The 27241-nt window shown below is 39.6% G+C and overlaps 1 protein-coding gene across 1 annotated transcript in view; it reads left to right on the plus strand.

The window, feature by feature from the left end:
* Positions 1-14271: 14271 nt before the first annotated feature.
* TTC17 (tetratricopeptide repeat domain 17) overlaps positions 14272-27241 on the plus strand; it is a 47938-nt gene continuing 34968 nt past the window's right edge. The window contains exons 1-13 of the mRNA XM_009277470.1: positions 14272-14355; positions 15864-16033; positions 17053-17164; positions 18292-18423; positions 19098-19207; positions 19494-19638; positions 20030-20169; positions 20412-20572; positions 20888-21000; positions 22589-22729; positions 23173-23288; positions 24430-24604; positions 25190-25267. Coding sequence (XP_009275745.1) covers positions 14278-14355; positions 15864-16033; positions 17053-17164; positions 18292-18423; positions 19098-19207; positions 19494-19638; positions 20030-20169; positions 20412-20572; positions 20888-21000; positions 22589-22729; positions 23173-23288; positions 24430-24604; positions 25190-25267 — 1671 coding nt within the window. The 5' untranslated portion in view covers positions 14272-14277. The remainder of the gene's footprint in view (positions 14356-15863; positions 16034-17052; positions 17165-18291; positions 18424-19097; positions 19208-19493; positions 19639-20029; positions 20170-20411; positions 20573-20887; positions 21001-22588; positions 22730-23172; positions 23289-24429; positions 24605-25189; positions 25268-27241) is intronic.

A 27241-nucleotide genomic window follows, 5' to 3' on the forward strand; every position in this document is an offset into this window, starting at 1 on the left:
GACGTGGCTGGCGCAGCCCGAGTGATGAATGAGTTTGCGATTTTTCCCATCCCCGCCGCCCCCGCCCCGGCTGCTTGCCGTTCCTTCTGGAAGTAAGAAAGAGAAACGGTGCGGTGTCTGCTTGGTGCAGAAGCACGCGCGTGCCCCGTTCTGCAGTAATTTTGTGGGTTTAGTCAAAGTGTCTTATTTTGATACTGGGCTGTCCCTCACGTTCACTAAGCGGCTGAAAGAGTCGATATATATTTCATGTTTGGGCTTTTTCTTACTTGCTTTGCTCCCTCTTTGTTGCAAGGGGAACAGCACCAGAAATCCACTTTCATGTCAGATCCGCTTTGCTCTTAAGCAGAACTGCCAGATCGCTTTTCCTCCGGAGTGGAAGAGTTAATCGCTGTAGCAAGCAGCGTGGCCTTCCCCCCATAAAAAAAGAGCATGGAGAGAGAAGTGTCTGTTAACATCACCTTCCTTTTGTGAGAATTTTTGGTGGGGCCTCCCGTCAGAAAGCATTAGGTTCCTCAGACAGGTAGAACTGGCTTTCTCTGCAGGAAGCCCCTGCTGTCTTTATGGTTCTCAGGCACTTCATCTGTCTGTGTGGATCCAGGCACTCTCTCACCCTAGTTAATCATAAATTAATGAATGACAACGCTTCCAGTGCTGTCTCACCTCCTTTTCCCACTTTATGTAGTGGGAAAGTGGTGAGAATATATGATAATGGTCTGAAAGCATCTGTGTATATTAATTGTATATTATCAAATTTGGGTGAAGTGTTGATTTTGATTATTGCATGAAAAGCAGCTGTGACTTGAAAAAATCCTTACCAGTGCTTTCTAAGCAGGGACATTCCCATGTTTCATGTATAAAGTACTCAAAGTCTATAGCGGAGGTGATAAAATAATATCCGTGGAATAACTTAACTTACCTGCACGGTCAAAATTAATCCATCCATTTCCAGCAAGGAAACTCAAACTATAAATATGGTAGTACTTGGAATATGAGGAGCCAGATTCTTCAGTAGCTGGGATGTAGTGCTGCTAATTGTCCAGTGAGTTTTTTGTAATAAGATGTATTTCAGCATCTGTTACTGTCATCTCCCTGGCTCTTGTGAAAATGATACTTAAATTTGTGGTTATTGTCATTGTCATCCCTGCAGAGCACCTCTGAATTTCATTTTTTTCCACTTATTTGTATTTTGGGGAATGAGAAGAGTGGGCATTTTCTAGAGTGAATTTGAACGTTGTTTTAAATGCCAAAACGTAATTGTGGTTCAATAGTTAGCGGCAAAATGAACAGATAATCTCCATTGTCCAGCAATAGGAAGGAATTGTTACTGTCCCACTCTATACTGCACTGTTGCGGTCCCACCTTGAGTACTGTGTGCAGTTTTGGGCTCCTCAATATAAGGACATCAAACTGTTAGAGTGTGTCCAGCAGAGGGCAACCAAGATGGTGAAAGGTCTCGAGGGCAAGACTTTCGAGCAGTGGCTGAGGTCACTTGGCTTGTTCAGCTTGGAGAAGAGAAGGCTGAGGGGTGACCTCATCAGAGTATACAGCCCCTCAAGGGGGGCAGCAGAGGGGAAGGTGCTGATCTCCTCTCTCTGGTGACCAGTGACAGGACACGAGGAAATGGAATGAAGCTGCGCCACGGGAAGTTCAGATTGGACATGAGGAAAAGGTCCTTGACTGAGAGGGTGGCTGGACACTGGAAGAGGCTCCCCAGGCAAGTGGTCATGGCACCAAGCCTGTCAGAGTTCAAGGATCATCTGGATAACACTCTTAGTCATATATGGTTTAGTGTTAGGTAGTCCTGCAAGGAGCAGGGAGTTGGACTCAATGATCCTTATGGGTCCCTTCCAACAATAAGATATTGTATGATTCATTGGCAATGGAATGCTTTATAATTGATTTATCAATTGGTAGAACCACAATATTCCAAAATATTTGAGCTATCCTTCTCCTAATACCAAGACCTAAGTACTGATTAACAGGACATAAGCCTAAAATTTCCCTGCAGAGCATCCCTTTGCTTTAATTTTTCAGAATATTTTTCATTAAGTTGATATTTATCATGAGAACTTGCATTTCTACCAGTACACTTAGCCATTCAAGCCTTCTCTCCAGCTATTTTTACTTTGTGCATTTTCAGTGGGGCTTTTGTCCACGTTCAAACTCTTTGGCTGTGCAGCTTCTCGTGTTTTTCTGCAGTCTGGCGTTTCAGCTTCTCAGTGTACGTAGAGCATTGCCTGTCATCTTATCAGCTTCTCTACTAGTTCTAATTAATCTACACTTGTTTTGTAGAAAAATACTGTCGCATCAGGCTTTTCCATAGTACTCTAGACTCTTCCTTTGAAGGCCCAAGTATCAATCCATTGTGCTAGTTCTTGCTGCTTGCACAGCAGCCCAAGTTTGAATTTTGAAGCACCTTACCTACTAGAAGACAGCTGTGCAAGTCAAGACTTGCATTTGGAATAACCTTCAGCTGCTGCTGGTTCAGACACAATAATCTAAATAGTGTCACAAAGCAATGCCCTACAGCTCAAAGCAGGGCCAACTAGATCTGGTCACTGAGGGCCCTGCCTGGCTAAATTTTGCATTTAGGGGTGGGGATTTGATGACCTTGCTGGGCGCCTGGTCCAGTGGTTGACTGCTTTCAGTGTGAAATCTTTTCTAATCAGAATTTCCCATGTAGCAGCACATGTACCATGCCTCTCACTGTCACACCTCAAGAAGAGTCTGGCTCCATCTTCTCTGTACCCTGCCTCTAGGAAGCTGAAAACAGCAGCAATATCCCCCTGCAGCTGAGGCAGCCTGCTTCTCTCAGCTGCTCTGTGGGTTATGTGCTCCAGGCCCCTCACCACCTCTAATGGGCTTTGCTGGCCTTGATACCAGGGGCAGAAAGCTGAAGCAGGTGCATTCTCACGGGTGCCTGGTGGAGGGGGATAATCACCCCCCTCACCCTGCTGGCTCCAGCCTTGCTGCTGCAGCCCAGGATGCAGTTGGCCGCCTCAGCTGCAAGGGCACGCTGCTGGCTCATCACCAACTCTTTCCCCACCAGAGCCCAAACATCCTTTTCTGCAAAGCTGTTTTCTGTTCAGCCCCAGCCTTTCCTGCTGCACGGGGCTATTGCATCCCACGCGCTGGGTTTGCGCTTGCCATTGTTGATTCACGAGGTTCCTGTCGGCCCATTTCTCCATCTCTCTAACTGCAGCCCTGCCCTCCACAGTAGCCACCCCTGCCCCTCATTTGCAGAGGACAATAAGCTTGCTGAGGTTCTTTTTTCCCCCGTCATTAGTAAAGACATTGAACAGTGTTGGCCCTGGTATTGATCCCCCAGGGATGCTGCTGGTGACCAGCCACTGTTGCACTTCGCACTGCTGATCACAACCCTTCCAGCACAGCAGTCTCTAACTGGAAGTGGCTAATACTGTCTTGTGGCTAAGAGTGGTGGTATTAATTAGCATTTATATTATTTAATTTTAGAAATACTAGCATTCTCAGTCTGAAACACATTTTTAAAGATTGTCACCTTTTTACAGAGTGACAGGCTTAATCTTCACTTGGGCTACCTCAGTTTATCTGAATGAAGCCCATATAATTGGTTAAGATGTGGGCAAAACTTAAGTGGTAGTAAGGCCCAGATGTTTACCCTCCTAAATGAGCCACTAGCTGTAGATGTCCGGATAAGCACCAGTGACAAGTGACTTCCCTGCAGCTTTTAGTTTGCTACTGTGAACCTTGTCTTCCTTGTTACCAAAGTGAGCTATGGATGAGGAGCTGAAAGCAGAAGTTACAGATCCTGGCCCGTATACAAAATATAATAGCTGGAATCTGTTTGAGGGAAGAAGGGTGAGAATATTCTATATTATTGCCCTAAAATCTCCACCAGCTGTTTCTCCTTATAGTGCAGCAAGGGTGTAAGCCTTTAATATGAGACTACATTCAAGTGAGATTGATTTTCCTGTGGCGTAAGACAGCTAGCAGTACCCCAACTGAGACTTGAGCTGGAGTTCTTACTGGTATAACAACCTGGCACGGGTGGCAAAATTAAGGCAAACCAAACAATTTTCCGTGTATCAGCAAGATCTCATCTAGTAAATGGGAGTGCTTGCTAAGTAGGCCCTGCTGTTCCAGTTTCTAGTGAGCATTTCTGAATGATGAAACAAATTAATTCCCAACAGTGCATGTAACATTTCGTTGTCTCAGTAAGCCATCAAGAGAAAAGCCATCAAGTTGTATCTGTTGCTCTAGTAGCCTGTTTTCAGGTCAAATACATCATTCTCTGGATCAGTTCATATTCTTGTTTTGGTCTGAGTCCGCCTTCAAATGTGTGTTCCTGCAAAGCCAGGGACCGAGTAATCGTCTCTCTTTAATGAGATTATATCTGCTCAGTGCACATGTCTATAAGCCTTGTCATTTCACAACTCGCAGTATAAAGTTCAGGCTAATATATAACTGATTTTAGACAGTGCTTGTCTGCCAGTAGGGAAACTAGCCACTCTATAGAAATACTAGTGTAATTCAAGAGAAGAGAGAAACTTGGCGTAAAGAGAGGACAAACAAGTGACAGATTAAATGCAATGCAGGAAGCAGTTTCAGTAGTCATTCATGGCTTTACTGGTGGGGACCAGCTGCTATCATCTCTCAGAGACCTGACATATCATAACTGAGGTAGGGTCTTTCTAAAGATCCCTTCATGGAGGCGATCAAAGCTGAGCAAGCTGGCAGGGACTCAAAGGACTGCCTTTATGTGGACTACTATAAACACTGAAAAAGTTAGTTCTGAGTAACTAAACTAAAAGAAGCAAAGAAACCTCCCAGGCAGATGGTCCGAAGCAGGACTGGGGAAGTGTTGCCAGGAGCAGAGAGCCTCTGGCAAGGAATCTGAGTTGGCAAAAAGTTGTTTTGTTTTTAATGCACTGTCGTGTGTTTTGAAGTTTGTTAGAGATGAGCTGGAGAAGAGAGTGAACGAACAATGCTGGTTAGCCTGTTCAGGGCTAAGAAGACTAGCTGCTCAATAAACGTGACATCTGAATTTCATGCAGTGCAGTAGTGTGCTTAATTCTGGCTTAGTACAAGTAAAGAGGGGAGACATTACATAGTTGTTTGGTTGTGGATTTGAATGCGAGCGTGCCTCAAGTTGCAGCAAGGCATGATGATTCATGGATGGCTATCACATGACTGCACACGTATGCTAACGGGTTGAGGTGAGAACAGTGGTCCATATGCTCAAGACTAGAGGAAAAGCAGCCATCCAAAACCAAGGAAAGCTGAAAATCTAGTGCAGCCAGATAAAAAGCTATTTGCTGCTTACAAAAGCATCTTCTGTGATATATTAAGCAGTCACTCAGTCCTATCTTGAAAATGACAGGTGGATGTTTGCTTTGCTCTTTCTCTAAAGGTTAGTTTGCTTGGCTGTATGACCTCTTTCTTGACTGAATTTCTTATCCTTCCGAGTCTGTTGTGTGCTAAACAAACAAACAAAAATTGTTCCTTCTTATTGAAGTGTGTAACGTAGCATGCCTTCCCCAAAACAGTTGCTAGTGCCTCTTCATGAGTGTGTGCAAAGAAGCCTAGGCTGGAGGTTGGTGTGAGTCTACTGCAGTTCGTTAGATGTCGTCCAACCCCAGGGTGACGAGCTGAAGCATGATGGTTTTGAAGCATAGGTCAGCTTATCCTCAGGAAAAGGGAAACTTAGTTCTGTTTTAAAACTTCTCTCTTGATCACCAAAAGACTGTGGAATTTAGGCCTTCCTCTAGTGTGAAAAATAATAATTTAAAAAAAACCCCTTCACTTTAAATTTTCTGCTTTTTCATAAGCGTATTTGAAAAATTTGAACCTGAACATTTTGTGTAGTGAATGGCCGAGACGCTTAACGTCCTTGTCCCCAATGGGGTGCTGCTGACCTAGAACCGCACTTCACCAGTGCTGCTTGCTCGCAGGTGAGCGCAGCCTCCGTCTTTCTGTATCACTGTGAAGGTCACGGCTAGATCCGAGTTTGATAAAAATAGGCCTTGTGGTAACCTGTATGTGGAGTGCAGTCAGAAATGCAAATTTTTTGTTCTTTGGGGCAGCGGTGGAGGAGAAGTAGCTTTTGCTGTTCTTAACTCAGCAGTGAGAGATTTGCATCTGAGGTGGAGGAGCTAAGAGGCAGATCCGAAGGGCTGCTGAAATACGGCTGTCAGTGCCCGTGCCCCTCACACCTGCCGCAGTTTAGCAGGTAACCTTATGCCAGGTTTTGACTGCTGACAGCAAAGCTTTAATACAAAAATATCTGGATTTAGCCCAGCACGGTAATATACGCCAAGGTGGTTCAGTTTGTAAGTCCAGAAGGCCCCAGCAGTAGCTCTGACCGTGTGTAGGCACCGTGTCCTGCTCACTCCTCCACTTCTGGTGTTTCTGTACAGCCTTTGTCCTCTGGGCACAGGGTGGCTCCCACGTCCCATTTCTCTGAGCATCCTCACGTTTCGTTTTCCTGGCCTCTCCTGTTTCCTGTCACTTTTAAAATAAGGGTAGGACAAACTGATGAGATGATACGAATCAACTGTTCAAAACTGATTATTCTGTGGTGAAAGCTGTGCTTGGTGCCTGGCATGCCTTTCCCATATTGTGAGCTTCACAGCAAAGGGACAGCCTGGAAGTGGCCCAAGCACATGTTTGCATGAAGGCCCCATCAAAACCCAAAAGAGCAAAGTCAGCGAGACTGTGAAATCCACTGTTATTTCATGTAGCTGAACTCTTTCACATTTAAAGCTGAATCTTTACCTGTTACTAACCAGTTAGGAATGAGAACCATGGTATAAAGTGCCTGCCCTAAAAATACATCACTGGATAAAGTCATTTCCCTTAAAGTTTAACCAGAAAAAACTAATGGGTTGTCTGCTGTTCATTTGCTGAAGAAATTACTGTTCAGGGGTAACCTTCTTTTAGGTACCTTGTAAGTCTAATTATTATTTTTCCTTTTCCGTACTTTCAACATTAGAACACAATATTTTTAGGATTTGGCAGTGAGCAGGCAGCAGGAACCAGTCTGCCTTTATGAAAACAAGTACTTGTTCATTACAGATGTATATGAGTGATCTCTCCATCTCTTGTTTTGATTCAACTGAGCGTATGGCTGGCATCTGTTTTGCTACTGTAGAATATAAAACTTAGCTAGAATATACACATTGGAAATTTGTTTTGTGTCCATAAATATGACCAACAACACATTGCAGACAAGTGGTGTTACAAATAAAGTCTTGTTTTCCTGTGATGTATTTAGATCTGTTATCTATGATATTCATAGCTGGTGTGCTCTCTGGAAGGGATCTCAGTTGAGCAGACCTATTCAATAATACTGCAACTTTGTTAGGTTTTATGTTTGAAGTGCTACAAGTATTTAAAATTTCTGTTTTCCCTGTAGCGCAGCAACTCTTAATAATATCCAAACACCTAATGCTGTTTGTTAACAGATTCTGCAGTTGTAAGCTTTTAAATGGCTCAATACTTACTATAAAAAACCAATTCAACATCATTTTTCTGTGTGAATTTTTCAGTGACATCCCTTGGAACAAGTGTCTTCTGACACTCCCTGCTCATCATTTGGATAAGCCAAAGCATATATTTTCCAGTTTTGTAGCTTGTCTTGCACTGAAACCTATACAGATTTTTTTGCGGCTTTTTCAGAAATGCTGTGGTAGCATCATGTTGGAGAGTGGACTATGTCAAGATAGCAAGAATATACCAAAAGGCAAGCATTGGTATTTAGATCCTTCGCTCCCACTTGAGACAGTAAGGAGTTCCAGCCTATTTGAGTGGGAATTGCCTTCATTTCACAAGTACAGTGACAAAAGATCCACTATCTATAAAACAAGCCTATAAAACAAGCATGAGGAGCCCATTTTGCTGTACGCCATCATTTGATGTAGTATCTTTCCCAGCTTCTTTCTGTCATAATCTGCCTTCTGCATGTAGTAGAATGCTTTTAGGACATGCAGAGGCACTAACAGCTGTTCTGATGTTGGTGTTCCTGTGCCTCAGTTAACAGTGGGATTTCCACAGTACTTTAAAAAAAGCCTTACCTAAAAATAGTTGACTGAGGCATTCATTGACTCTCATTTTAAAAATTTACTTCCTGGTGCAATATAACTGGATCGTGGGGAAAAATATACTGGAAGGTTTGGCAAAACTTACAAGTCTAATTATTCAGGGACTTTGATATATGCAGGTAACACAGGAGACTCTACAACTTCAGGGTTTGATTCAACTCCAATGTCTTTTTTTTTTTTGTTACACAAATTCTGTATGTTTCTTGCTGAATCAGGTTCTTGGTGTACTTTGTGACAGTGAATAAATTTGAACTGTGCTTTATAAAGAAACTTTCACCTTTGGGCAAAGTTGAACAGAGAACGCTTATTCTAAAAGTGGTTTACTGGCAGGCTTTCTGCAGCGTAGCTATAGTACCCATCAGAGGTTCAAGGAAAGCTTTTCAGCACTGTTTTTTTCCTGTTTACCGTGTTTGAATTGAAGTCAGATTCTTGTATTTCAACCACTTCATCTTGAATGTCACAGTTTCAGCACTTTGGAGGAAGAGTAAGTGAATGGGGTGCTTTGCCATCAGCCTAACGCTTTGAGTTAAAATTGAGTAGGTTGGAACAAGCATCTGTTCTGGCGCAGGAGTCTCCACTCTCCTCACCACAAGGCTGTAGGTGCTCTGCAGGTTGACATCTGTTCCGTTTCATCCCAGCAGAGTCTTGTGGGGAGTTGCTTACGTTTTGCAAAAGATGAACTAAATCACAATATGCATCTGTGTTTGCCTCATCTAACTCCCCTAATCAGATGATGAGGCACAACAGACTTTGCATGAAGGGGTGAAGAATCTGTAGTATTAGCAGGCCACTGTCCTATATCGCATAAAAGTGAAGCTACCATTTCTAATGCAGTTTGAATTTATGGTAACATCCTCAGCTCAGGATGCATCCTGTCAGATGCGATAGGAAGCATCAAATGTGAAGTGGTTTTTAATACTGGGGGGGAGGTATCTGCAACTTTCTGTGTGGCAGGCAAGAGAGTGTAACACGCTGAAGTGAGACCAAGTCCTGCCTGGCAGTAGATTCAATCCTAAGGTAAAAAGCAGCATCTGAGAACACCTGGGTATTTGATTGCAGCTGTTACAGTGTTGAAATAAAACATGACAGCTTTTGAAATAACACCTACCCTCCAATAAGGTTTTAACTGTTCAAGTCAGACCTATGCTAGTTTCCAGAGCAAAGTTTTATTCTGTTTTCCTTACTAGCTAATTGTTTAAAAACCGACATTAAATGCAAACACTGTACCACACACATCTTCAGCAGTGCTCAGAACAAATACAAACTTTTATTCATTTCAGTGTCCCAGGACTGTATCATCAGCAAGTCCAGTGAAGCCTATTAATACGGGGGCCACGTACGCCCTTTATTTTACAGCAGGAGGCTTTCAATACACAATTATTTGCAAATACCTGAGCCATCATAAAAGAGGGGAGCTATGGCTATGAGCTAGTAAATACATACTGTTTGTACCATGAGATCATATGCAACTGTGGAGATAATGTGTTCTTTCCTTAAAATGATCCAGTACCATTCATGTTGCTTACTGTTTTCTGTCTAAAGAAATATTTTCTCTAATGGATGCCATGAAGATATAGTTCAACTGTGCAAAGGCAACAGATATAAAGAAAAGAAAAATAAGTTGATATTTTGTGCAGAACTTCTCTGGTGGAACCAGCCTCTTCTTGTTTTGTTTTAGATACTTTCTTGAAACTGGAGGCATTTCCACAACCAGATCAGTCTCTGGGTGACTATTAAATAGAACCAGCAAGTGTCTGTAAGAGCACAAGCATGATACTGGTATCTTCTTGATATGAAGTATCTTCTAAAATCTACCTAGAGTCTTTAGAGCATTTTTCCTGTGGGAAGGAAGGGATGTAATCCAGAACAGTCTCCAGGTATCCATCAAATACATTTTATATGGACTATTGTATTTCTGACTAAAGAATTATTTGACAGGTGAGTGAAGCTCCGAGGGCTTTTCCAAATCTTCGGGGTGTGTTGTCATCTCTTTGAATTTTTCTAAGCAGCAGCCCACAGGAAACTTCTGGCATGTCTTATGTTTTTATTCAGGGTATAATTTTCTGGGTTTTGGGATATGGCTGCACTGGAAAGCAGGAAGATGCTAGGTGGCACTCAAGCACGAGCAGCACCAGCAGCAAGGACAGGGCGAAGTGTGAGCACCCAGGTGCGTTCTCAATTTCAGCACGTGCTGCTGCCCGCTTATCTTTACCACTGCTGCTACTGTTACCTCTGCTGTGTAGATTAGGCGGATATTTATATCTTTGCTACCTACTCGCTGTGCTAAATTCTTCATGAGGTGGCATTACTGCCCTCGGTGGCAAATTCAGTATTGGTGCTCTTCATAGCTGAGTAGGTCAGCTTTGTCTTTTTTCAGTGCCAGCCGTTTCTACATCTGTAAAAGAAAACGTGTTTGATCTGAGAAGGGATGTTGTAAAAAGGTGGATAACGAACCAGAAGTCTTGACAGTATTGGTGGCTGGATCTGAGAGGAACAGGTTGTGGTTCGAGTGCCACATGACTGTCACTATAGAGAGGGGGATGATGAAGTGCTCACCTGAGGCCAATTCAGACTAGCCTGCTGATCTGGCTGAAAACTAATTGTTTAATCTTTTAAGTTACTTTTCAGCTGAATTGGCTGGCCTGTTTCTCAGTGGAGCTATAAGATTACAGGTAGTAAGAAAAGGGAGGATTCCCCTCCTTGGCAGCAGGGTGATTTTTTGGATCAATCTAAGCAGATCAGGAAATTGCACTTGAAATTCTATGAAATTCTTAAGTTTGAGCACCATCATCCTCCAAACTGATGCCTGTTGAAGGCCAAGTTGGCATTATTTTCCTCATTTGCATGATACCATAAGATCTCTATGATTCTATGATCTCCTGTGGTTTTCAATTAAGAATCTGTTTTCCTTTGTGTCATAGAATTTTTTTGTAGATCTGAATGCTTTTTATTTCCTCAGTTATCATTTTGTAATGCCTTCATACTGTAAATGTATAAAGTGAAGAGTATAAGAACTGATACGGTATATTCGACTCACTTCTACAAGCTGCCAGAAGTGCTCTGAATGCATTGGATGTGCTGGCTCAAGTTTCCTCTGCAAACTTTGCATGATTGTCCAGTGTAGCTGCTTAATTTTTCCATTCAAATTCTTTTTCCGAAATTACTGCACCTAAAATGGATTTTTATTTTTAGGAGCTAATAATAGTCTTTACTCTGATAATTTCTTGCAGTGGAAGTCTTGAACTTTCAGAGTAAGAAATGATCAAATGTAAATAAATGTAAGGTTGGATTTACTACTAAAGTTTTGGGTTTAGAGCTTTTTGTTTACACACTGCATTGGTCTTAAGGAGATAATGACTGCTAAGGTTATTTAATAATATTAACTTTCTACTAGGTTGAAGGGTTTTGCTATTATTGGAAAGTACTCATTTGCTTGCTGACAAACTGAGGTCAGATCTGGAAGTGAAAGTCTGAAGACTAAAGAAAAATATCATGCATGCTGCCTAACTTGAGATTATTTTCCTGGTGGATTGACATAACTTTATGAATGAATTAAGTGACATTGCTGTTTGATTGTTGTTATCACTTTGATTTCTGCTGCCAGGTAATAGTTGATAGGAATTTGGTACTTGTTGCGTTGCTTTTCTGTTAACCCATGCACACTGGATTGGTAAAATACCACTCCAAATTCCCAAACGCTAAATTCAGACCTAACTGTCATGAGACTGTTTTATCGAAAGTTAAAAACAGAAGCTGTCCCTGAATATCATTCTGTTTCTGAATGAATGATAAGCTGAGATCCTTCATCTTTCAGAATAAGGCTTTCTAAATGGTGATGCCTGCATAACTTTCTGCAAAAAATTGCTCCCCAGATGCAGTTTGTCACTGAAAGTGGAGCTGATAGTTGACTTTGCTCTCAGTGACTGTGTAGTATCATGCAAGCAGCCTTTAGATGTCAGAGGAACAGTGCTATTTTGGAATGGGCGATTAAGCGCTTTACATACAGTAAAACTTTCCCTTATTTTCTTTGCGAATTCATCTCATCTGCTTGTACATACCACGGTAGTTTCTCTAGCAAATGAGGCATGAACAAGTGCTACATTCAGTACGTAACTCTGGTTTTGTGTGCAACCAGTTCAAAGTGAGATGGGGCCCATAGGAGGAAATATGAAATATGACTAAGTAAAATCTGTAGACTTTAATACGTCAACTAATAACATCATTAATTTTTTTGATATGGTATTTTCTGTGCTTCTCCGGATCATTGCAGATACTTGGTCACCCTTACTGGCAACAGTTAAATCCATAATCTCCAAATTCATAGTGTAAAAAAATTAACTGGTGTCAGTAGCACCTATTATTTTCTACTCATCTGGTGATATAAGAGAATTAATTTGCTAAGGCAGAAAATGAGTTACGTGTAAGTATCTGGATTGTGTAGGTAGCCACCTGCCAAAATGGCTCCATACTAAAAAAAGCAGTTCAGCTTTTGATTTGGAAAGGAATACTTAACCAAATTTAGCCAAAACCACCCTGAGGGGGTTTCTTTTGGGGGGTGGGGGGATAAAAGGAACAAATGTTTTCATCTTAGAGGATAGGATCCTTACTCAGTAGGGAGGCTTGCAAGGAATGTAGACTTCACAGTCAGTAGTGCAGAGAAAGTAGATTTGAGCTTCTTATCTGACTCACAGCCAAGAGAACGTGGCCCAAGGCTTAATCTGTTGACAGGACACATTAAAATGACCAGGAATTTGGTGGTGTCCTGCTGGAGATGCAGTTCTCTGCAATAAGAGAGAGTCCCAGAAATGTGTCCAAATTGTATGGAAAGTTGACAAAAAATGAAGAGCTGGAGCTCAGGAGGTTCTTCTGCACATGTATGTATGGCAAATTTTTCCATTAAATTATAATGTCAGCAAGTTTGGACAGATACCATGGGGGTGGATAGCCTATGTAGAGGTATCAGTGCTAACACACAGGTAGTGCTTACATCTTTGTGCAGTAGCTAGTTCCGTATCCTGAAAGCTTGAATGGAAAGAGCAGATCCAGGAACATCTTGGTGTAGACCGTCTACCATAACAGTCTTTATGTTAAAAATGCGAGATCTTGCTGTCCTTGTCACCCTTCATCCTTTCATCCTGTCATCACATACTCCTGTCCATTTCCTTGCTTCTGTTCTCATACTCATTGAATCCTCTATGAGCTAATTTAATTTACTAGTTCAGATATAGCAACCAATAGGGGATTACATCCTGTTCAACTACTGCGTTTGGGTTAGCTCACAAGAGAGCCTGGTGGGCACCAGAGCTGACATGCAGGACTAACTGGTATTGCACTGACAGATTGGAGGAAATGGGGCTGGAAGCCTGGAGGTGAGCCTTTCAACTGTGGTGAGCCTTTGGATCAGCTCAGCTGCTCATACACCACCTTCTTGACTGTAATGACTTTCCCCAAGCCGGTCAGGCAGCAGAATTGTTTTGGCATGAGGACAAGGCTGGGGTATTTCAGCTGTGGAGTGAAGTGCCATAGCTTACTGAGCCCAATTAGGGACCAGTAAAGGTCTGGCATGTAACCACTCTTGTCTGTGACTTACCTATAATGTCGTTCTTCATTGAGCTGCCAACTCCTGTGCATAGCTATGGAAGCTGTAGCACGGTCTTCTGTAACAGTTTTCAGTCTTCGTCTGCTTACCTCTTGATTTTGTTAATTTACATCTTAGTCCTGAAGGCAATAGATCTTAATGCTAGGCCGGTGTGTTAAATTAGTTGCATGGAGGGGTTGACTTGAAGCTGAAGTACTTTATGCCTATTGAGGGATGTGATGGAGGAATTTTAAAGCTATGAAAGAAAATAGGTTTTTGCGATTGCAGTTTAAGGTATCTAGTATTTCAGCAGTAGCTACTCTTAGTAATGTTTGTTGTGAGAAATTTACTTGCCTCTTATGCTTAGAATTTGTGTGCCTGAATAAAGTAAAATAGGTTTAAAATTAAAGCATAGTTTGAATTGGATTCTCAAATAACAATGTTCTTTGAAGTACAGATTTAAGTTATGGACGTATTATGAATGCTGAGTGGACAGAAAATCTCTAAACAGACAAACTGTAGTTGAATGAATGTAACTTCTTACCTTTTAAAATCACTCTAATTAGGAGAATGTCTTACATGATGGACTGTTGAAATGTCTTACAGGTGGATTCACCAATGAACTTGAGGAACCCACATGATTTGGTAATACTAATGAGACAAGAAACAACAGTTAACTACCTCAAAGAACTGGAGGTAAAGCATAACATTAAGTACTAACTAATTTCTGAAAACACAGAATTTTTTTCACAGGTTTTTTAGTGATAGATTTAGATGGGGAATAGAAGTCATTATTGGCATAATTCTGCTTCAGTGAAAGGATGAAGAATTCTTCAGATCTCAAGAATTTTGTGCCTCAGGTTTGCTCAACTGGTTATCATTGTCCCCAGTTGCATCATTCCCTGTTGTTATCCATAAATCCTAACATTTTTAAATAAAGTCATTTAGGTGCTGGATTCTGTTGCTGACTGCTATGTTCCAGAATAATACAGAGCAGGTCACCTCTGTTTTTCTTCAAGCCCATTTATTATTGAAAAAGGGTCTGAGAACACCCTTCTGAAAAGGGTTTTAATGAACTTTGAACTGATAACTTAAACTAAAGTTTAAATTTAATATGGGCTGGGCAAGCTAACAGCTCACGGCCTTTCTTCTGGCCATGCATTCCTTTCTCTTGTGCCAGCTTTGCTTTTGTCAGATTAGCGTAACTAGCTAACTGGGAAGTTAGATGAGCACCAGAGGTAGCTTTGGGTGAATGGGAGAAGTGGAAGGGAGGAAAAAAAGCAGGACTGCCCCTTGTATGACTGTATTCAGCCAGTCTTTCTCATCAAGGTATACTCAATTTTGTGGTAATGGACATTTTAGCCGTGGATGGAACAACAATTGTAAGCTTTTCAGGATATGGGTTATAGGTTTGGAAATTACTAATGTACAATTCGTGGCATACAAATGACTTGTAAGATCTTGAACAAGTTGCTACTACTGTATATATCTCTAGTATTGCATAGTAGTGTGTAATCAGATGTGTATGGCTTTAAAAATGAAAATTTTCTTCTCATTTCACATATACAAATCCTTATGGTATTTAATGCGTTTTCAATTTGCAGATCTAGGTGAGAGTTAAATACAGCTTACTGTGCTGGGGCAGATCGTTAGTCCATTCACTGCTCATAGTAATCAATACCTATGAGCTTTATGGGGTGAAATATAGCTCCTAAGGCACATTATAAGCTGATCTACAGAAATTAGTCTCAATTCTTGCATTAGCCTGCCACCTCAGTTGTACTTAGCACACAGAATGGTTAAGAAGTTCATTTTGTTTGCAATCTCTAATACTATTTCCATGAGGTCTTACAGTGGAGGAAAAGGGTCCAAACATGGAAAAGTTGACGTTCTGTTAACAACTATTTCTTCTTTTTCTGAATTTGGAATGCTGTTAGCCCTCTTTTTAGGTACAGCAGGAGAAATAAAGGCCTGTTCAAGTCATATTATCTCTAATGAAAGTATTTATATTCCATCTAAATCAAAAAATGTCCTACAGATGTTATAAATATAGGGAAATATTCCCGAAATTTGAAGAGAGTGTTTAGATTTTCTTCAAACAGACTTTGTTTTAAGGAAAAAGTTGGACTGTTCAACTCCTAGCAACTATATAGTTTGCTTTCATCAGTATGCATTCTTCTGTTTCCTTTTTTTTATTCCTACAGAAACAGTTAGTTGCTCAAAAGATTCATATAGAGGAAAATGAGGACAGAGACACAGGGCTGGAACAAAGGCATAATAAAGAGGATCCGGACTGCATTAAAGCAAAGGTGCCCTTGGGGGACCTAGATCTATACGATGGCACGTACATCACCTTAGAGAGCAAAGATATCCGGTAATAAGATGCTTTATATTTTAAGATTTTTACTGAATGAAAAAAATCAACAAAACCTCTAAATGCAAGTAAAAAGAAAAATACTATCACCGACTGTTCTTTAGATGACAGTTGTTTTATTTTGTGTTAGTGTGGAATAAAATTGAAACAACCTCTGCCACTAGTTATGAAAGGGTACGACACAGAAATGCTGTCTCACCCACATGGTCCATGTTAGCCCTACCCTGAAACTTCTCCATTCTATTCCCAGGCTCCCAGTCAGTTCTACCACTGTAAGTCTGTACTGATAGGACGAGACGCGAATTAAACTGAACTACATCATGTAGAAGGGGGTTGAATTTGCTTGAGTGTGCTTTGAGTGTTTTGAGCTAGATACGCTTCTTGTAGTGGGAACTGTCTTGACTTAAATTTGAATGAAATTCTGTTGATTACCAAGCTGTTGAACCTTCTGGTCATATTTTATCCTGTGTTTAGCAAGTAAAGGATGTGTGGACAGTCTGCTTGACATTCAGCTTTATTGGTAATTCATCTTCAGGGCTGACTGTTTTGTTTTTGTAGGTTTTTGGGGTTTTTTTAACATAGTGAGATGAGTACTTGAAGTGGGAAAAGATTAATTTTATCCTCAGATACCTTCATTTGGGCTTCTCACTAATACTTGGGGTTTGTTTGTTTGTTTCAGCTGAAGAGTCTTCTAATCCGCATGCATTGCCATTTGCCTGGCAGATAGATCATTAATCATAGTAGTGATACACTAGGTTGACTCTGATACATTTTGGAGGCTATCCAAATGTTGATGTTTTCTCTAAAGCAGACAAATTTATTTACTTTATCCTATAGTGATGACATTCTGATACAACTGAAATCTGGGAAGACATCAGAAATGGTCTAATGTGCTCAAACACAGGATTTTTGTAACGGTCATATCAGAATACTGTGTCTGTCAACTACAATACTGTCTCTTATGAACTTTAGCAGTATTTTAATCTGGAGTCTGCTGTGTTATGTTGTTATGTCCTCAGCCCTGAAGACTATATAGACACAAAGTCGCCAGTGCCTCCAGACCTGCAGCAGCCAGACTGTACAAAAGTTCTAGATCTTCCATACAGTATTCATGCTTTTCAGCACTTACGGGTAAGCGAGCAAATGCAAGTATGGTTTTTTCCCTGTCAGGAAGAGCAATAGAAAACTCTTAATGGCAGTTCTCAGTCAAGGTTGAAAGGTATTGTAATCTTTCAAGGCTGTTTCAGACTTTCTTTTTTTACACAATTGTACCTGCTTATAGGAGGACAGTTCCACCAGATATACAGATCCTGTTTCTCTTTTGTTATTGTTTGCATTATTTTAGAGGGCATTTTTAGGAAAATGGAGTATTTTGTTTTCATAATACACGTTTCATTAGTAAAACGGCAGCTTTCGTTGGAAACACTTCTAACTTGTGAGTTGTTTCAGCTGAAAATTGGAGAGTGCTGAACAGCGTCGTTAAACTGTATGAAGATTCAGGGCCAGAAAATTGTTTGCAGGCTTGTCGGAGCTCTGACATACTTGACTGTCTCTTTGGTATCTGAATGTCAAGCCCTAACCCAGAGGATGAGATAATTGTTCTTTACTATTACAAAGTTCATCTGCTTTAGAAAGATTACAGTGGAAGTGTGGTGCGAAAATTGTTTTTGTCAACAGTATTATATCAGCATATTTTCTAATGCAGACACAGCTTTAGTGCCTATTTCTTGATATTTATTTTATTACAAATATTTAAAATAAATTTTCATCTATAAATAAGGATTTTCTTATGGACAAAACAGGAACTGAAGTTTTTTAGCTCTGTTCCTGGGTCTGGATGTACTTTTGAAAGGAGTACGTTTGTTGTTTGAGAAGGAAGAAAGAGAAGAGGTGTAGGGATACTTTCATAGGGTGCATGTAACCTGACAAACATGAGTTGAGTGCTTCAGCGGTCATTAGTGAAATCAATAGCTGCCAGATACACAGTGCTACCAGAAATGAATATTTCTCCTATAGCATTCACAAGCAGAAGCTGCTTTTGGCTGCTTCTAGTGTTTGCCTATCTATAATAATATATCTTATTCATCTGTCAAAGGTGACGTTATCCTGTCAAGTCCCTAAGATCTTGATATGAAAGGATGATAGAAATGTAAAACAGCCAAGCTGTAAGTTTTTCTGGGAGTCATGCTCTTGTGTGTATACTTCTGTACTTTTAGTTAAAAGTGTCAGCGAATACTTATATTCAATTTTTGTTTTAGGGTGTCCAAGAAAGAGTTAATCTTTCCGCACCCTTGTTACCTAAAGAAGATCCAATCTTCACATACTTATCACGGAGGCTGGGAAGAAGTATAGAGGAAATAGGTCATCGTATTTATGATGGGCTAATGAAGGTATGAAACTGTAATCTTACTACACGTACAAAAAGAGCGCTAGAAAGGTCCCACAAGATTAGATATGCCTGGTACCTGCAATCAGATCCAGTACTAGTTTTGCACATACATTTTTGGTTTACATTTCAGTTACAAAAGGCAGACTAAAAACATTTTCTGCTAGGCAAGCAGAGGTAGGAGAAGGCATTGGCAAAGCCGGTAAATAGATACTTACTGTCATCTTTAATGACTCATGTATCTGTGTGGTCTGGCAAGCCACATTCATTGCTCTGTCAAGGTAATAAAAGCTTTTAAACAAAAATGCAGGTTCTTAAAGAACAAAGAAGAAACAATAATAGTGAAATGTGTATGTTTTTATTAAATGTCTTCCTGCAAAATATAGGAACTCTCATTGAACTCCAACTAAGCTGCTGACGCTTAAACTACTGTCGCTTCTCATTTCATCTCATTTTGAATTTTTACCTGTCTGAAAGGCAGAAATGCTATTTTCTTTAATACATTTATATGCTAGTTCATTCTTCCTGAACATTCACAACTATTGCCAAATGGCAGCTTTCCAGAGGAAGAGGATAACTTAGAGCAGGTGCTCAGCTTTCCATCCCATAGTAATTAAAGCCCTGATTAACCTTTTAGTTCATGTCTTAGTACAGTTCATGTGTTTCTCTTTACTGCAGAACTCTTCTTCCTGGGTACTCTATAATATGGCTTCTTTTTACTGGCGAATAAAGAATGAGCCATACCAAGTAGTAGAATGTGCCATGCGTGCCCTTCATTTTTCTTCAAGGTAAGAATTGCTAATAAAGATTTCTTTTCAGATTGCTTTTCTAGTTATCCTAATTAGTAAACAGGTTTTAGTTTCTAAGACTGTATCCTAAGACTGTGTCCATGTTACTTGTTCTTAGTCTTTATGTGCTATACTAGGCATATATATAATTTAGACATTTTTCTATCAAATTACGTATTTAATATGTGACTGACAAATGAGTGTATCCTTATGCATGATTCTTACACAGTCTGACCTTCTTTTAATGTCTGTTTTTTCTTCTTTTCATTTTCTTTTCTTCTTTTAGGCAAAATAAAGATATTGCACTGGTAAATTTGGCAAATATTCTGCACCGGGCTCATTTCTCTGCAGATGCAGCTATTGTGGTCCATGCAGCTCTGGATTACAGTGACTTCTTTACCAGCTATTACACTTTGGGAAATATATACGCAGTAAATACTATCTTTATTTTCCAAGACTTGTAGAAAACCGAATATTATTTAATATTTCTGGCTTGACTTGTGATGCTTTACTACTTTACAATGTGTCTTGTGTTCCACATGCATTTCACGCTTAATGTTTAAGATTCTGTCGAGGTATTTTCATCTAAAAATCTGTCTTTCAGCAAAGGTTTTTATCTGCACTTGGAAATAAATCCCAGGGAAATTCTCCTGCAACCTTTCTTTAGCAGATATAGTGGCTTGAGTTTCAGAAGTGACGGGCTGCTTGTTACCACAAATTAAAATTTGAGTTAATGACTTCTTTAAAAATTGAATATTTTTTAAAATATTTTTTTAAATATAACCGCACAATGGCTAATTCTCTCTCTTGGTCATTCTTCAGATGCTTGGAGAGTACAACCACTCAGTCCTGTGTTATGATCATGCTCTACAGGCCAAACCAGGGTTTGAGCAAGCTGTAAAAAGGAAGCATGCTGTCCTATGTCAGCAAAAACTTGAGCAAAAATTGGAAGCCCAGCATAGGTAACTAAAGAAGCATCCTAGTGGCAATTCATACAATCTCACTTTTATTGTTCTGTTGCAGCAATTATTTACATTTCAAATAGAATAATGATTTTCAACTTTCTATACTTCTTTGACTATGCAATAAAATTATTCATAAGAATACCTTAAGAAACCAAAGTTGAAAATGTGCAACACTGTAGGAAAAGCTGATATTTTAAAAAGCATTCAAAATAAATCTTTTCTACTGTTGAATTTTCAAGATCACTTCAGCGAACATTAAATGAATTGAAGGAATATCAGAAGCAGCATGACCATTACCTTCGGCAACAAGATGTTTTAGACAAGTACAAGCTTATCCAGGAGGAACAAATCTTGAGGAACATCATTCACGAGACACAGATGGCAAAAGAAGCTCAATTAGGTACAACTTTTTAGAGTTCATGCTCATTATAGTAATGAGGAATTACACATATTCAGATTAATGTCAGGACATAACTTCTTTATATATTAAGATGGCCCTGAGTGGCTGTTGTGTTTTGCTTATTAAAACAAGGGATTGCAGTATGTTCTTGAACAGGGTATTTTTCGAGTCTTTCGAAGACGGAGTTTCCTATGTGCTGATTAAATAAATAAAAAGGATTGACCGAATTGAGGGCGGAAGGGTTGACTGTATGCTGTCTTTGTCTCCTCGGAAAACTCACTTATATAGTAGAAAAAAATGTTTTGTGCTCTGCAGGGAACCATCAGATTTGTAGACTGGGCAACCAGCAGCATAGCTTGCACTGCCAGTGGGACCAGCCTGTTCGTTATCACCGCGGAGACATTTTTGAAAATGTGGAATATGTTCAGGTTTGTCTGTGAATTGATACCACTGCTTTAATTTGCATCCCATTTGCCTTATTAGCAAAATAGTTTCTTTTTTTTTTTTTGAGGCTTGACAAAGCGGGTACATTTTGGGTGTGGTAATTATAGTGAGAAATCATTTAGTCTCTCTTCTGGAGTGTAAAGTATTTAATGCTAGTTTCTTTTGCTAGTAATACAAGCTGAGATCAACTGTGGATTATAGAAAATTAGAGGGTTTATTGTATAAGACTTTGTTTTACTTAGGAAAGAGAACTATTAGAATTATTTGAATTGAAAAACTTTATTTTAGTCCAAAGTCTTAGTTCCCTATGAGTTACCAGCCACTTCTATATTGACTCCTTTGCTTTTCCATCCTTCATAGAACAGACAAGTATTTCTTTGTAGGAAGTACAAGAATCCTCACTTGAGGAATTACAGCTTTCTCTTACATAAATATACTACATTTCAGGCATGCTAGCAGGAGCATAACATGTTTAATCTTCCAATTTAGTTTCCTTCAGAGAGGACAGGAAAAAGCATTAGGCAGCTAATGTTAATGAAGAGGCAAAGGTTTTCTAAGGAGTTGGTTTTCTTTTCTAATGTACGTGTGGTATATGGAACAAGAATTATTCTTTAGTGGAAAGAATATTCCAACATAACAGCTTAAAAGTGTGCTTAAAATAATATTATATCAATCACTTATCTCTACAGCATTAAGATGGATCATAGTTTCTTTTGTTTATTACACTGTCGTATGACTCAAGCTATGCAACTTTTGCATGCTCCTTCCAATTTAATCTTTTTTTCCTACCAGAAGGAGCACAAAACTGCCATAAGCAATTAACAAGTGGAAGAGCAGAGCTCAATGGTATTGAATCTAGTGAGTGCTTTTGCAGCCCAAAAATAAGGTGTTAGACCGGTTTTGTGAGTATTTGCTAATTGTATATCTTGAATTAGGCAGTGCACCAAGGAAATCTGATACAGGAATATTGAGAAGTTTGGAAGCAAGGTGTATACTAATACTGAAAATCCAGAACGACAGCCACCCAAGCAACACCACTGCTGTGTTAGAACTACAGATAAAGATTATGGTTTCATTTGTTTTGCAATGTGGAATGTGTTCTGGAGTTTCCCCTTAACTAGTTAAAAATAATTATTCCTGTTTATTAAGTTACGCTATATTTTCTTCTTGGATGTTCTTCCTATTATAATAATTATAAATTCAGATTATCAAGATAATTTTGCAAGCCATGAGTCTTAGTAACTCTGACTTGAACTAGAGCTACGCAGTCTAGATAAGTAGAATTTTGTTTGTGGTCTATTAGAAATGTTTGCTTGGTACCTTTTATAATTTTTTTGTTGATTTGCACTTGTGTTTTTGTTGTTGACTTATTTACAACATGAATATTACTTTTCCATGGTGTGAGTGGATCAAGAGGCTTAAATTTCCGTTTTTTTTCTGCTTACCCAAATTTCAGCTCATCAGTGAGGCTTAACTACATAAATGGTGGGGGAAAAAAATAACGTGCAGAAATTCAGCCAGTATTATACCATCTCTTTTCTTTATTAAATATTGGTTTTCTGTTGTTTCTAGTTTGGTGAAGACTCTTCTACTTCTAGTATGACATCTGTGAATTTGGATCTTCATGCAAACCAAAGCGACCACAGCCAGTCCTTGCAGTCTTCCCCTGTTGCTCGTTCTATCGTTTCAGTGTGGAGTGTAGAATCCAATAGAGTGAGTGAAGAGGATAAGCTTTGCCCTTTCAAAGAGAAGTTGTGAAAGAGTGAATCTTGTCCTTGTTTATGTGAAACGTCTTAGCATTTGGGCTACAGTTTTGATGTGTGGCAGCACTGGAGAATGTAGCATTTTGAATTTCTTCAACATACAAGCATCTCTGTAGTTTTTCTGTACCAGTTTCCCATCATTTGAAACTCTACTGCAGCGCAGAGGGGGTTGTTCTTAGCTACCTTTGTGAACATCTGCTGCAAATAAAGCAGTACAGCTGAGTAAAGATAGAAAACTGAACTGCTGATATTCCAGAAAAGATGGAAAAATAATAGTTTTAAAGATCTCTGCTCTTTTTTCCTTCAGACTATTCCTTATGTTCTTTTTAGCTTGTTAATTAGAATATTAAAAATGTTGAGAGAATAATCAAAAATAATTCCTTTCCCCCTCAGGACAAACAGCATATTCTTTGGCCTCAGCGATCAGAGTGCATGAAATCTTTCCCCAAAATTCCTGATCCAGAAGAACTGCCAACTTATTTCCTGCCTCCAGAAAATAGGGGATTCAGGCAAGTGTTGATTTTTAAAAATTATATTTGTAAATTTTCACACTAACATCTTAATGAGTATTTTCTTTCTGTAGAGGATGGATGCAATTAGTAATCAATAGCACAGATGTGTTCAGACCTCTTTCTCTGGCTGTCCACAGAAGGAGGGTGTTTTCCTTTATTGTCGTCTTTGCTGTAATTGTAACAATCAGATCCAATTTCATGATGATTCTTCCCTGACTGTTAGTACAAGATGAATACATGAAATATCTACAGAATTACTAATAGAATGATGATTTAAGCACAAGTCTGAATGTCTTGTAGAGTATATTTAAACAAAGACCTTGAGAGAGAGAATGAGGTATGTATTTAATAACTACAGTTAACTGTTGTACATTGCATACGTCCTCTTAGCTTTAGTTATGATAACAGAAAATTGTGAAGACCAGAAAATACTAAAAAAGGGTTAGGAGTGGAAAGCCCTGGCTTGTTCCTTTGGGACAGAGGTAGAAAACGAGCTTAGTTGTGGAATAGTCAGTAATATTTGTTATTGCACAGAATAAAATAAATGCGTCTATGTTGCAATAGCTACCTTAAATAGATCAATGCAATTTCATAATATCCTACTCACTTAACATTATAATAGTGATAGTAAGAAAGCCTTTTTTCTCCTAGTTGGCATAATTCTAGTATTGAGCATGTGTTAAAGCAAAAGTCCCCGTCAACAAATGTCCTGAAGCTTTCTTTGAAACAAACAGTGTTCAATTGAGAATGTTCTTCCAAATAATTTGGTTGCCTCTTGATGTTTTTGAAATTAAACTTTAGCTTAAAAAACTTCAGTATTTTCTTTTTCACTTATTTATTTAATCCTAAACTTCATACAATCCTTACTAGCATAATATGAGAACCTTCTGTGTCTCATCTCTACTGCATTGTCCATTATTTAAAGGTATTCTGTGCTTAAAAATGGAAAGTAAAGACCTTATTTATTAATGAGTTTTCAAGGGAAGGGTGGTCCTCAAACTCTCCTGGTTTGCAGCTTGTGTCTCGTGGCAGTCTAGAGTATAAGACTTGTCAGTTGATATATAGCTGATTCTTATGTTTATAGATCAGTGACATGCAGCACATGCTATTAATTTGTCTTGGTTCTCCGTATTGCTAGAGTCCAGCCAATCCTGAGTATCCCAAGAGATACTGTCGGACATGGAGAAACCCAGGCACCAGACTGTTCTTCCATTACTGATGCTCGTAACAATGAATCTCTAAACATACTGGTCAAGGAACTAGACAGTAATCTAGATTTGAAATTCAAGATGCCAGATGATCAAGCAAGACAAGTAAGAGACATTTTCTTGTTGGTTCTCTTCTATTTTAAAGTTCTCCTCTTTATTGCCTTAAAAATCTTACTCAGAGCATGAAAGATTCTGATATTTAAAAGATTACTTGATATCACAAGCCAATCAGTACTTCCAAAAAAGGGGAGCAAGTGCTTTCTAATAGGGCTGGAGAAAGGGAGAACTTGTCGCTCAACGTAAGACTTGTTGTCTGACTTCCTTTAAATGCTGACCAAAAGCACACAGAATAGGAAATTTAATTTACTATTTAAAATTACTGCTTTCTTTTAGAACTCCTAACAGTCACTTGACATGATTCATCTTCTTGGGGTTTCCAATAACTACCGTATTCTACAAGTTGGTAACTTTAGGCTGAGATTAATCCTTCATATTGCTTTCTGGAGATAGGCTGCTTTAATTGTTACATGTTCACATCATCTGTTTAGAACAATTTCTCATTTTGGTTTTGTTTTTTTTTCCCTTTACTAAAGGGAAGACTTAGGGAAGTGAGACTTGAATGACTTATGTAGATATATACTGTAAAACTTATTCAGTTGTTTAAAAAAAATTAAAATCTTTGTTGTCCAGGTTTTGCATTCTCGTATCAACACTCAAACTATTACACAGGCGAAGATAGGAGCATTTCTAGATCATGCCATGAAAAAGGTATGTCAAAAACTGTAGCATGAGATAAACTCAGAATTCTTATTTGAGGCTTGTTTCTATACTTCTAAAGAAGTCAGTCAGCGATGTGCAAGAAATAAGCTTATTTGCTACCTGTAACTGAGATGAAACTAACTTAAAAATCCATGTTTACAAGTAAAGCATAAACATACAGAGAAGTATCTGTTTAATTTAGCTTAGTGTGGACCAAACAGCCCTGTAGTTACTTGTTCTTGTTGTGACTGCAGGACATGGAGCAGCAATATATTAGCTAATCCTGGCAGCCATTTGCTTAACTGAAATAGCTTGGAACTACTCCTCCGTCTTTCATCCCTCTCTATGTGCCTGCCTTTTGCTCTTGCTCCTCCTCCCCACTACCCTGCCTTCACCCCACTCCCCCTCCAAAGAAACCAACCCTCTGTCAATCTTCTGTCAGGATAATTAGCACTCTGGGTCAAAGAATGTAGATCTGTACAACACCATGTGGAATGCCACCTCCGTCTTGCTTGGGGCCTTTGAGAGTCACAAGTCAAATGACAGGAAGCACTGAGATACAGGTTGACTCTTTTAGATGTGTCAAGCTGATATTTCTCAAATTAACTCTCTTGTACAAGTTGTGTCAAGGCAGCGTATGTATGTCTTGGTTTTAGTCTAAAATCAGTACCATTTACTACGTGCATCTGTCTTACCCAGAAGAAAAATTAACAGTAGGAGTTGATAGCTATTATTATGCTGTTCAGAACAGTCCTATACATGTCTGATGTCTTACTGTTGCAGTGCATAGGTATTTCAGTTTTAACTGTAGTATTCTGTTGCCCTCATGCTAAAAGTCTGAACTTCTCGGTCATTTAGATGCTGATGTAAGAACACGTTGTGTCATGCCTGTTCTGCTAATGATAAACTTTCTAGAGTAGGAGTGCCACAGTTGCTATCTTTGTATTGGGAAAGACAAAGTGCTAATAACTTGCTGAGGATTTAGTTAAAGAAAGGTCATTGAGACCTGTGTAGGGAGTGTAATTCAGTGAGGAGTTTTGGCATGAATAACATGCAAGTAATGTTATGTATGTGCATTGCAAAATAGGGGTGATAAATACTCTTACAATTACAGATTATGTAAGGTACTCCGAACAAAGAGGTAGTATATCCTATTGATATCTTCCAGTTCATCTTGAACCATAGGTAGAACCCTCCTGTGTGAGATTGCTTTCAAAATCTGGAAGAAAATCTTTGTACTGATTAACTTTTTCAACACAGTATTACTGTAATGCCAGCTGTATTGCGTTAATACAATACTACTGTTAAGATCCTTATCTGTTTTGCTGCTTTAATCCTAGCTGCATGTTTCCTACTCATGCATGCATTTGGGCTTGTCGTGGTTTAACCCCAGCCGGCAACTAAGCACCACACAGCTGCTCGCTCACTACCCCCCAGGGGGATGGGGGAGAGAATCAGAAGAGTAAAGTGAGAAAACCCGTGGGTTGAGATAGACAGTTTAATGGGTAGAGCAAAAGCCATGCACGCAAGCAAAGCAAAACAAGGAATTCATTCACTACTTCCCATCGGCAGGCAGGTGTTCAGCCATCTGCACGAAAGCAGGGCTCCATCACGGATAACAGTTACTTGGGAAGACAAACGCCATCACTCCGAACGTCCCCCCCACTACCTCCTTCCCCCAGCTTTATATGCTGAGCATGACGTCATATGGTGCGGAATATCCCTTTGGTCAGTTGGGGTCAGCTGTCCCGGCTGTGTCCCCTTCCAACTTCTTGTGCACCCCCAACCTACTCGCTGGTGGGGTGGTGTGAGAGGCAGAAAAGGCCTTGACTCTGTGTCAGCACTGCTCAGCAGTAACTAAAACATCCCTGTATTATCAACACCGTTTTCAGCACAAATCCAAAACATAGTCCCATACTAGCTACTATGAAGAAAATTAACTCTATCCCAGCCAAAACCAGCACAGAGCTTCAGATGTGTAGG

Source organism: Aptenodytes forsteri, unplaced genomic scaffold, assembly GCF_000699145.1.
Source record: "Aptenodytes forsteri isolate BGI_AS27 unplaced genomic scaffold, ASM69914v1 Scaffold146, whole genome shotgun sequence".
Classification (NCBI taxonomy): domain Eukaryota; kingdom Metazoa; phylum Chordata; class Aves; order Sphenisciformes; family Spheniscidae; genus Aptenodytes; species Aptenodytes forsteri.